Source organism: Oncorhynchus nerka, linkage group LG24, assembly GCF_034236695.1.
Source record: "Oncorhynchus nerka isolate Pitt River linkage group LG24, Oner_Uvic_2.0, whole genome shotgun sequence".
In the NCBI taxonomy this organism is placed as follows: Eukaryota; Metazoa; Chordata; class Actinopteri; order Salmoniformes; family Salmonidae; genus Oncorhynchus; species Oncorhynchus nerka.
The window spans coordinates 81,194,525-81,206,811 of NC_088419.1; the positions used below are offsets into that span (position 1 = coordinate 81,194,525).

The window sequence follows — 12,287 nt, forward strand, 5'->3', positions numbered from 1 at the left end:
TAGGCTGTCTCTGATATGAACATATCATGTATGCATAACACAAAGGACAACCTGTGAGGGATACCCCTTACACTTCCCATACTTTAACAGAGCAAACCAAGTGTTTCCTTTTTATTCCTCCACCTCTTCATACCCTCCTCCAAATCATTATATCTATACTCCACCCTCTCTCTCTTCTCTCCCTGACCCTCTCTCTTCGCTCCCTGACCCTCTCTCTCTTCTCTCCCTGACCCTCTCTCTTCGCTCCCTGACCCTCTCTCTCTTCTCTCCCTGACCCTCTCTCTTCGCTCCCTGACCCTCTCTCTCTCTCCCTGACCCTCCCTGACCCCTCTCTCTCTTCTCTCCCTGACCCTCTCTCTTCGCTCCCTGACCCTCTCTCTCATCTCCTCTATTCCCCCCCTCTGTTCTCGAGCAGAGAGAGAGCATGCCTGTGCTTCCTCCTGAAGATAGAAATGGGCAGCTCTCACAACAGAGCAGACGATATACTGAGCAAACTCAGATCCCAGACCTGTCCCCAGTTGAATTTTCTGCAGCGGGAGCCAGTACCTTGTTAACATAACACAGGTTCTGGATCAGCTCAAGCTGCAGGCCTGATACTGTCTAATCCCTTCAGGAAATTAAGTATTCCCTCTAACAGAGCTGAACGCAGTGGAGGGAAGAGGGGAGAGGGGAGAGGGAAGAGAGGAGAGGGAAGAGGGGAGAGGGCAGGAAGTAGTGAGCTGTACTTACACGTACACCTTTAGGACCTAGGTTACCTTCTGGCCCAGCCAAACCCTGCAACAAAAGAGAGCAGCATGAGAAGAGGGCATTGTCACACAAAACAGTGTAGAGAGAGACTGTCTGTTATACAGGACAATTCCCAGTATATTTCCACACATAAAACACATAAATTGGTACGTTTTACACAGATAAGTAATGAATAGTTTGATTGGATAGACTGATTGTCTTAGATGTAAAAATAGACTAAGAAAACATGCTAGTCATAGCTTACTCTCAGCTACATTATAGATCCTTGTTAGCATTTCTGAGCATGAACTTTTAGTTCAAACATTCACTGTCTTACAGATACAAAACCTGTTTTCTATATAATCTTCAATTAATAAAAGGGGGAAATCAAAATTATTGAAGCTATTTTGCTAAATACTTCAAGTGAAAAGCATTGGTCAATTGTTTTTTCACTAGTCTAATTAAGAGACTAGGAATGTCTCACTACTGTTGTTTGGGGAGAGACAGGTGAACATGATATGCATTTCTGAGAACAGCCATATGATAGTGCACAGTTAGAATTCTGGGTAATGTGGTCAAACCAAGAGGATGGATGGAGGAATCTGGAGAGTATTCACTGCACCTGCCTGCCAGGGTAACCTGCAGCCCCAGTCACTCCTGGGAGTCCTGGTATGCCCTGTGGAAAAAGAGAGAAAGAGAGAGAGCGAAAGAGAGAAAGAGAGAGAGAGAGAGAGAGAGAGAGAGAAAGAGAGAGCAGTATGTAAGAAGAGAAACATTGGCCCTTGCCAATGCTGCCAGCTTAGTAATAAAACAGGCACTGTTCACCCTCACCCGCCACTCCACTGCACTCTTACCCGCTATCCTCCAGCCACCCTGTCTACTGACTCTTTGTACCCCTCTCTACACCCCCCTCCTCTGTGCTTCCAGGCTCCTGCCTCTGGTACTGTAACATAGTGGGCAGAGACCCAGAAAGACGGTGTGTACAGACAGACTGTAGCAGAACACTCTCTTCTCTTCTCTTCTCTCTCTAACTCCTCCCCTTCCTGTTCCAGCCTGAACCCTGACCAATCACCTCAGGGCACAGAGTGGCACCTGGTGCTGAAGTCATCGCAACACCTCACCAGATTTCAGCGTGCTGCCTGAGAGCACTTTGTTGGGATGTTATGTGTCGACAGGGGAAACATTTCTTCTTCACAGAGAAGGAAGGGACCTGACTATACATCTAATGAGCTGCCTGTGCCTCTCTCTGTGTGTGTGTGGATGTGTGTGGGTGTGCGTGTGTCATGCTCTAGCCCCAAAGTTGGCCATACTGAGATCAGTGACCTGGCCTGTTCCTAACACTAAAAGGAGCGGGTTTAGGACATGTGGGTGACGACCCTCTCTGACCCAATGAACACTAACGACTCACCTGTTCCCCTGGCTGTCCTGATGGCCCTGGATAGCCCTTAGGACCCTGCAGGTAGAGACACAACACATCCATGATGACCAGAGACAAAGAGGACTGAAAAGAGAATGTCATCTGCTCTACATTAGGTATCCAGTATAGGAACCCTGACTGACTGAATCATACAGACTGATATCTGAACACTTAAGATCTGGGTCAGTAAAGAGAGAGCAAGAGAGAGAGAGGGGGTGGGTAGAGAGAGTGATTGTACACCTGTGATGATTTAGTCTGTATGAGGCAGTATACACAGCCAGGTAGCCAAAGGTCAGTCTGTGTGCATTTCAGCCATACAATCATTCAGAGACAGGACGCCCAGTGTTGTCTAAGGATTCTGGAACATTCCAGAGCTTCCTTCCTCCTTCCCAGCACCCAGCAGTCTGATGTCACCCAGCAGTTAAAGGTCATGGTCTGGTGCCACCCCAGAGGTCAAGGGTGAAAGGGTGTGGAGACTTACTTGTGACCTGGTCTGGGCATGGCAAGGCTTTTTCTGCTCCGGGTCAGCAGGCGTGTGTGAACCCCTCTAAAACACTCAGGAGAGGTGAAGGTCGAGAGTCATTCGTCCTCCGAAACGCGACCCTGCCAAGCCGCACTGCTCCTTGACACACTACTCGCATAACCCGGAAGCCAGCCACACCAATGTGTCAGAACAAACACCGTACAACTGGTGACCGAAGTCAGCTTGCAGGTGCCCGGCCCGCCACAAGGAGTCGCCAAACCCTCCCCTATCCCGGACGACGCTGGGCCAATTGTGCACCGCCTTATGGGTCTCCTGGTCATGGCAAGCTGTGATACAGCCCGGGATCAAACACGGATCTGTAGTGCGATGCAGTGCCTTAGACCGCTGCGCCACTCGACAGGCCCTTTATCACAAATCTGAGTAGTTACTTGGGGGGCAAGGTGATTTGTAGATCAGTGATTCTGAGGCCAGTACGGTGAATCTACAAATAGCTCATATTTGTTTGGGACAGGAGAGCAAAACATTTTTTACAGGCCTGCGTTCCACATAGCTCCTTTCTTCTCCTCCACAGTTTCCTAGGTTGTGACACGGTAACCTTAAGACTCAATAAAAAAAAACACTCAGAGGTAAAGGGCTACGGCCGAAGTCAGTCATTTCCTCTGAAAATACCTTCCCGGGGCACTGTTGATGGGCTGGGTATTAGGTTCAGCTAATGCAAACATTTGTCTGTCTCCTCCTGGGAGGCAAAGGTAAAGTCCAACTTCAGACAGATATGTGGAGAGTGGAACTAGGTTCCAATACTATTTGAAATATTTGAAATACTTTTTGCGTTTGTTTTAGCCTGCCTGGTGTTTTCTATTGATTCCATGCAACAGGCAAGCTCAATCAAGCACAGCTAAAGTATTTGAACCCAGGTCTGAGGGATAGACAGAGTAAGACTAGGGGCAGTCACAGTCCACAGCCAGCTACAGTATGTGAAGGCCGATAAACGCTCTTAACTCTGAGACTAAACTGAAGACCTTTGAGAGAGCTTTGCTGTGTGTGCTGATGTATGAACTGAATTGGTTCCTTCCCTGCTTCCTCCTTCTCCTCACACCATTTGCTCTTTTGAAGAGGCATCAGATAGTGTGCCTGTCATCGGGGCCATAAACTCCCTCAGACTGCCTTTCCTCTTAAAGATGACCCTTGGCCCTGGTGGTTCTCAGGTTCTGGCGGGGGAGCTCGGCTGCAGACAGGTCTCGCGGCGACGCCACCTCCCTATGCTGCCCGTGTGTGTGTATCTGTGAATGTGTGTGTGTATCTGTGAATGTGTGTGTGTATCTGTGAATGTGTGTGTATCTGTGAATGTGTGTGTGTATCTGTGAATGTGTGTGTGTCCAGCCCGACGGTGCGGGAGCAGGGTGGGCTGAAGGGGGGCCCTGTCTGAGAGACAGACGCTCTCTGTGGCTGGGTAACATTATCCTGATTCCTGACCACCGCTGGAAGCCTCTGCTTAAGGTGTGGGTAACACTTAGGAGGCTTATACAGTGGGAAAATCGTGTGTGAGGTGAGCAGAAATGGCTCAGATTCAGAACAGAAGCTCATGCAGTGAACTCAAACTGATAATCGGATAATCTCTTTGGATCAGGAGCGCTCTCATTATTCATGTCTTAAAGAGCCAATGGCACGCCAGTTGCTTAGATCATTTGTTTCTGGCACAGCTAGAGGTTAAAGGCCCAGTGCATTCAAAATTCATATTGTAAAACAGCTGATGAAACTAACCCTATAAAAGTGTAAAAAAAAATGTATTTGATCAGTGGTTTACTAATCAGCAGGTTTGAATGGGTGGGAGTTTCACCTTTCCATGGTGACATCACCATGCAGTAAATTGGTTAATAGACCAATAACAAAAAAAGTTCCAAACCTTTCTGCCAATAACAGATATTTTTCAGTTTTCCCCTCCCCACTCAGACCCCTTCCAGACAGTCCTAGCAAAATTATTGCATTTGAAATGTTTTTTTCTTCTAAAAAGCTAATTTTGCCCATTTTAATGCACAGCTATTACAGTAAGGTACTTCATTTTTTTGCATAACAGTGTTATAACCGTTAACCATTGAACTTTTACCATTGGACCTGCGAACCCGTCTGGACCTAGAACACCTCGTGGACCTCTGTCGCCCTGGAAACAGAGGGAGGAAACCATGACAGCAACATTAGTTAGATCCCTCCTTCTTCCACCACAGTAGAATAAAAAGTTCTTAGCAAGTCTCTTTTCATATGACAATATATATTATTGTATTAAATGTATTAACTATTAAGAAATATTAGATAAGGGTAAGAAGAGACTGAACAGGGAGTTGCAGCTGGCGAACATGCAAACAAGCAAAGGATGAGGATGGATAGAGTGCAGGTCAACAGAAACAGTTTCATACCATAAATAAAGTCAATTGAATTGAATTGAATTGAATTGAGAGAGAGAGAGAGAGAGAGAGAGAGAGAGAGAGAGAGAGAGAGAGAGGAGAGAGAGAGAGAGAGAGAGAGAGAAAGAGAGAGAGAGAGAGAGAGAGAGAGAGAGAAAGAGAGAGAGAAAGAGAGAGAGAGAGAGAGAAAGAGAGAGAGAGAGAGAGAGAGAGAAAGAGAGAGAGAGAGAGAGAGAGAGAGAAAGAGAGAGAGAGAGAGAGAGAGTGAGAGGAAGGGAGAGGGGGGAGACTACACCAGATGATTCTTTACCTTGTCTCCTGGCGGGGCCTGACCTGGGGACAGTCCTGGATCGCCCTTGGAGCCCTGACAGTGACACACAGAGGGTCAGCACTTATTTATAGCAGGCAGCACCTTTCACTACATACAGTTCAAAGTTCAAATGTTATCTCTGCTGCTCCATACTGTGGCAAAGTTCACAACCTGATTCCCATACTCTAAATCTCTTTAGAAGAGAAGGAGGTCCAACAGTGTTTTGCAATAAGAACAAAGTGACGGTGGGAACCACACAGGCTGATTCACGCAGGGTAAGGTTCCCAAACAACTCCAGTCCTCAGTGAGGAGAATGTGGATGAGCTTCTTTAAGACACCTCTTCTCATCTCCTTTCTGACTGACTGATCTGTGCTGTTCATCAGTGACTTAAGTTTGTCATCGCTTTCTGTAAGTTATCTTACAGCCAATGAGATCTGACTGAGATATTGACAACTGTGATTGGTTAGGATGGGTCCTAGGCCTCTCTTTCAGCCCAAACCCCACCCTCTGAATAGATGTGGATTGAGTTACATAGCCGCCCCAGAGCTGAGGAAATACAGACAGTGGATACGCATATATAGTAACAAAGGGACAAAATGATACAAAAGCATGACTGCATTTTGGACATACTTTTCCCTTTATAAACATAATATGTCAGACAGAGTTCAAGTTTATTCTATGCTTTACCCTCTGTGAAAGTCTAAATGTTTCCACAGGCCATAGAGTACCCATACATCTAAACATGCAATGACATACAATCCACATGTTCAAGGACTGAGAAACCCGTAAAGGCAGTGTTTTATTTTCTGTCTTGACAGAGGTGTATGTTTAGTCTGAGTCCAGGTGACACGTCAGAAAGCTTAACTACCATCAATACCTGTCCATCACTACTGATGACCTGTTTTATTTTACCAGACAATAACCATCAATTATAACTGCATAAATTCTGTCATTCAAATATTTATACAAATAGTCAAACATAATGAAAAAAATAAATATAAGATGACTTACTCTCAACAGATATTTCTCCCTGGGCAGAGTACTAAGTATACCGTGACATTTGGGGGAACCTCTTTGGGTGCACGCGCTTGTCATTTAATGTTAAAAATGTATTACATTTCCATTGTGTCATGAACACAACCAGATGTTTTCATCTGATTGTCAAACAAACCACTTGAAAAAGTAGGCAACCTGCAGCGGTTTACGTTCATCCACTACAAAGTAACTGCAGCATTGAAACAGTGCACTGTGCACACGCCATTTGAAGAATGGAAAGAGACATCTGTTACACAAACCAGAAGTGGAATAAGTGTAATAACATTCAGTATTCAGTAATAACATTCAGTATTCATTTTCCCCAAAATTGGAAGAATAATGTTTCATACTTTTCCTTTAATTCGCAAGTGGCTGAATCTATCACACCAGAGAAAGCATTTGAGCAAGCAAGACAGCGCCCCTCTGTCTCAGTATGTGTAGCCCATTTATCTGATGGTTTCTGGTCAAAAAGAGTATTACATAAGCGGTACTATTTCGCTCGCTCTGATGTTTTCTCCGGTGAGATTGATGCATCTTGCTGTCGGCGTGCGTCTCGGTCAAATTAGCAATATTTATAGACCCCCCTCAAAGTTAGACTTTTGTTGCCTTTAGAAGAGCTCATGTCTCGTTCAGGAGAGCTTAACTCCACCCTGGCTCCCCAGTAGTTCACACTCTGTCTCTGGGGGTTTTGACTCACACACTTGTTTTGACTGATGGCCATTCAAGCATTCAGCTGCAAAGTGCAGGGAGGGGTGTTTGTGTATTTGTGTGTTTGTGTGTGTGTGTATGTGAAAGCCCCAAGTCCTTCTCTCCTTTATTTGTAGAAGGTCAACAGGGCATGGTGTTCATTTAAAGCCTCTTTCAGGTCCTACTAGCCCATCGTCATAACAACCGTCAACTGAAGCTTTCAGCTTTCAGTACATCAACCAGGCATGCCAGACACACACAGGTCCTGGTTCTTATTTATATTCTCATCCCTCTGTTTCTTCCCTCAGACCTCACATTTCACAACACAATTTACAAACAGAGACAAAGAGTTCCTCTCTATCCGCCCCCTGCCTCTAGCACAGAGTGGGGGTTTGAGGTCTGAGGATGAGTCAGTCATGACTCATTGATGGATCATGTGTGTGTGTGTGTGTCGGGTCACTGCGGTGTGTGTTTGTGTATGTGTGTGTCTCTGTGGTGTTAGCTCCAGTGATTTAGGATGCAAAGTGTTTCAAAAGCATCAACTGGGAAACGTCAAAAGGCCTTTCCGCTGTCCCATGGCATCTACACCAGGCTCAAAGTCATACCAGAACACATTCATGTCCGAGATCTCCTTCTGACAAACCAGAGAGTAAAATAGGACTCTTCTCTCTGTACGTTTGCGGTCAGGAAGATTTAGATAAAGTACGCTTCTCTCTCCAACCATGCTGAAACAACAACTGAAACCAGCACTTATCCACTTAAAGACAAGCAATTTTCACATTGAAACTATACAGTACAATTACAATGGAATGACAAGGGGTAGCACAAGGAAATTGTATAATACAATGAGTATACCAAACATTAAGAACACCTTCCTAATATTGAGTTGCACGCCACGATTTTGCCCTCAGTGCAGCCTCAATTCGTCTGGGCATGGACTCTACAAGGTGTCGAAAGCGTTCCACAGGGATGATGGCCCATGCTGGGAATTGTATGAGCGAAGGAGTGCGTGTGTCGTGTAGAGTTAGATAATCAGAACTCTCTTTCTGTTTTCTGTTTCTTGGTGGCATTTTTTTGTTTTCTTTCTGTGCATGATTAAGGTTATTATTTTTGTTGTGGTAGAATTAAGTATTTTGTTTTTCGTATCGAAATTACCCTGAGTTTGTCGGGGGTGGCAGCCCGAATGGGGATGCCGTCCCTGTCACTTCGGCACGGCTTTAGGTGTGTTACTGAAGCTATTGTCACAGTGGAGGAGTTTTTGGTCACTGTAGGAGAGAAGATAGGATATGAGAATGTTGCTTATGCGTCACGGATGAATAAAGCGGTGGTGGTCTTTCTTATAGAAGAGCGTCTTGTTGATCGGATGGTTGAGCATGGTGTACTTCTTAAAGAAGAGTGTCTTGTAGATCGTATGGTTGAGCATGGTGTACTTCTTAAAGAAGAGTGTCTTGTTGAGCATGGCGTACTTCTTAAAGAAGAGTGTCTTGTAGATCGTATGGTTGAGCATGGCGTACTTCTTAAAGAAGAGTGTCTTGCAGATCGAATGGTTGAGCATGGTGTACTTCTTAAAAAAGAGTGTCTTGTAGATCGTATGGTTGAGCATGGTGTACTTCTTAAAGAAGAGCGTCTTATTGATCGTATGGTTGAGCATGGTGTACTTCTTAAAGAAGAGTGTCTTGTTGATCGTATGGTTGAGCATGGCGTACTTCTTAAAGAAGAGTGTCTTGTTGATCGGATGGTTGAGCATGGCGTACTTCTTAAAGAAGAGTGTCTTGTTGATCGTATGGTTGAGCATGGCGTACTTCTTAAAGAAGAGAGTCTTGTTGATCGGATGGTTGAGCATGGCGTACTTCTTAAAGAAGAGAGTCTTGTTGATCTGATGGTTGAGCATGGTGTACTTCTTAAAGAAGAGTGTCTTGTTGATCGGATGGTTGAGCATGGTGTATTTCTTAAAGAAGAGTGTCTTGCAGATCGAATGGTTGAGCATGGCGTACTTCTTAAAGAAGAGTGCCTTGTAGATCGGATGGTTGAGCATGGCGTACTTCTTAAAGAAGAGTGTCTTGTTGATCGGATGGTTGAGCATGGTGTACTTCTTAAAGAAGAGTGTCTTGTTGATCGGATGGTTGAGCATGGTGTACTTCTTAAAGAAGAGAGTCTTGTAGATCGGATGGTTGAGCATGGTGTACTTCTTAAAGAAGAGTGTCTTGTTGATCGTATGGTTGAGTATAGTGTACTTCTTGAAGAAGAGTGTCTTGTAGATCGTATGGTTGAGTATAGTGTACTTCTTGAAGAAGAGTGTCTTGTAGATCGGATGGTTGAGCATGGTGTACTTCTTAAAGAAGAGCGTCTTATTGATCGTATGGTTGAGCATGGTGTACTTCTTAAAGAAGAGTGTCTTGTTGATCGTATGGTTGAGCATGGTGTACTTCTTAAAGAAGAGCGTCTTGTTGATCGTATGGTTGAGCATGGTGTACTTCTTAAAGAAGAGCGTCTTGTTGATCGTATGGTTGAGCATGGTGTACTTCTTAAAGAAGAGCGTCTTGTTGATCGTATGGTTGAGCATGGTGTACTTCTTAAAGAAGAGTATCTTGTAGATCGGATGGTTGAGCATGGTGTACTTCTTAAAGAAGAGTATCTTGTAGATCGGATGGTTGAGCATGGTGTACTTCTTAAAGAAGAGTGTCTTGTTGATCGGATGGTTGAGCATGGTGTATTTCTTAAAGAAGAGTGTCTTGTTGATCGGATGGTTGAGCATGGTGTACTTCTTAAAGAAGAGTGGCTTGTAGATCGTATGGTTGAGCATGGTGTATTTCTTAAAGAAGAGTGTCTTGTAGATCGGATGGTTGAGCATGGCGTTTGATAGTGTGGACCACCAGTACTTGTTTAAAACGATGAAAGTCTTTGGGTTTGGGGATGTTTTTTTGTCTTGGATGAATTAGTGTATGCTGGGGCCTCGTGTATGGTGAAGGTGGTGGGTGGTTTGAGATGTCCCATCCCTGTCCAAAGGGGCATCAGGCAGGGATGCCCAATTTCAGGACAGTTATATATATATAATATATATATATATATATATATATATATTTTTTTTTACCTTTATTTAACTAGGCAAGTCAGTTAAGAACATTTACATTTACATTTACATTTAAGTCATTTAGCAGACGCTCTTATCCAGAGCGACTTACAAATTCAACGACGGCCTAGGAACAGTGAGTTAACTGCCTGTTCAGGGGCAGAATGACAGATTTGTACCTTGTCAGATCGGGGATATGAACTTGCAACCTTTCGGTTACTAGTTCAACACTCTAACCACTAGGCTACCCTGCCGCCCCGGCGGTTGAACCAATGCTTTGTTTTTTAAGAGCGAAGCTTACTGGTTTCTCTGTGCCAGGTGTAATGAAGGGTCCCACGATAGCACTGTCTGCGTATGCAGATGACGTGACAGTTTTTATTACAGGGGGTGAAGATGTTAAAGTTCTCTCAAACGCTTTAAAGGTGTATGAGGGGGCCTCTTCAGCTAGAGTCAATTGGGGAAAGAGTGAAGCGCTGTGGGCAGGTCAGCTTCAGATGGGTTCGGCTCCACGGTTACCAGGGGGGCTTCAGTGGGGCAGAGATGGGATGAAGACTTTGGGGGTTTTTCTAGGCTCTAATGTCTTTCAGAAAAATAACTGGGAGGGTGTAGTGGAGAAAGTGTGTGCCAGACTGTCAAGGTGGAAATGGTTGCTACCCCAGCTGTCTTATAGGGGAAGAGTCCTTGTAGCTAATAATCTTGCTGCCTCTACCCTGTGGCACAGACTAATGATTTTGCAGCCACCAAAGGGTCTGATACAAGAGCTTCAGAGGACCCTTGTCATTTTCTTCTGGTCTGGACAACACTGGATTAAATCTGCAGCCCTGTTCCTGCCACTGCACGAGGGTGGGCAAGGCCTGGTGGACATTTCCTCTAGGATCATGGCTTTCCGGCTTCAAGCAGCCCAGAGACTGTTGTACAGTGACTGTTCTAGCTGGGTCGACACAGCCTACACACTGATGAGGAGAGCGGGCTATTTGGGCTTAGATAAGCACCTTTTCCTCTTAAAGCTGGAGGGGGGTGAGTTGCCTGGCCTGACTCCATTTTATGAGTCTGTTATGCAGGCTTGGAGGGTTCTTGTCAAGTCCCGTAGGCCTGCACGCCACCAGGGATGTGGCTTTTTGAAGGCCTCTTTTTTATAACACTGCCACCCAGTCCCGTGCTCTGGGTTCAGCCAGCCTACGTTAATGTCTGCTAGGCGTGGGGAGTACCAAGCTGGGTCATCTGATGCGGAGCAGGAGCAGATCGTTGGAGGAGCTGGGAAAAAGAGCAGGGATCCGATCATCTCGTCTACTGAGGAAGGTCGTCGCTCAGGTCTGTGACTCCTTGCCAGTACTTCATCTGCAGTATGTGACTGACACTTCCAAATCTGATCGGTGGAGGGAGGGTCTGGATTATGTGTTCCCTGCACTGATTGTTAGTGCTGCGGTGGGGGCATTCGAGGAGGACGTGGGGATGCTGCTTTCCTTCCATACCCCGGAGCTGGGGGAGTTCAAGGAGGTGGGAAAGAAGGCCATGTACAGAAAATGTGTAAAGGTGTCCCTTCCCTGGAAGGGGTAAAATCGACGAGGTGTGTGGGTGTGCTTGGTCCAGGTGTCTCCCCAAAAGGCTGTTGGCGATCATTATATAAACTGCCTATTGATAAGAGGACAGCTGACCTCCAATGGAGGATCATACATGGAGCTATAGCCACCAACATGCATCTGGTACACCTGGATCCTACTGTTGGGGAGGGGTGTCCATTCTGTGTCTGGTACACCTGGACCCTACTGTTGGGGAGGGGTGTCCATTCTGTGTCTGGTACACCTGGACCCTACTGTTGGGGAGGGGTGTCCATTCTGCGTCTGGTACACCTGGACCCTACTGTTGGGGAGGGGTGTCCATTCTGTGTCTGGTACACCTGGATCCTACTGTTGGGGAGGGGTGTCCATTCGGTGTCTGGTACACCTGGACCCTACTGTTGGGGAGGGGTGTCCATTCTGCATCTGGTACACCTGGACCCTACTGTTGGGGAGGGGTGTCCATTCTGTGTCTGGTACACCTGGATCCTACTGTTGGGGAGGGGTGTCCATTCTGTGTCTGGTACACCTGGACCCTACTGTTGGGGAGGGGTGTCCATTCTGTGTCTGGTACACCTGGACCCTACTGTTGGGGATGGGTG

The 12,287-nt window shown here is 45.9% G+C and overlaps 1 protein-coding gene across 1 annotated transcript in view; it reads right to left on the reverse strand.

The window, feature by feature from the left end:
* Positions 1 to 12,287, reverse strand: part of LOC115108771 (collagen alpha-1(XXIV) chain) — a 296,583-nt gene that overhangs the window by 221,008 nt on the left and 63,288 nt on the right. Inside the window, exons 6-10 of the mRNA XM_065009201.1 lie at positions 5,337 to 5,390; positions 4,732 to 4,785; positions 2,135 to 2,179; positions 1,349 to 1,402; positions 730 to 774 (exon numbers count right to left, since the gene is read on the reverse strand). Of these exons, the coding sequence (XP_064865273.1) occupies positions 730 to 774; positions 1,349 to 1,402; positions 2,135 to 2,179; positions 4,732 to 4,785; positions 5,337 to 5,390 (252 nt within the window). The remainder of the gene's footprint in view (positions 1 to 729; positions 775 to 1,348; positions 1,403 to 2,134; positions 2,180 to 4,731; positions 4,786 to 5,336; positions 5,391 to 12,287) is intronic.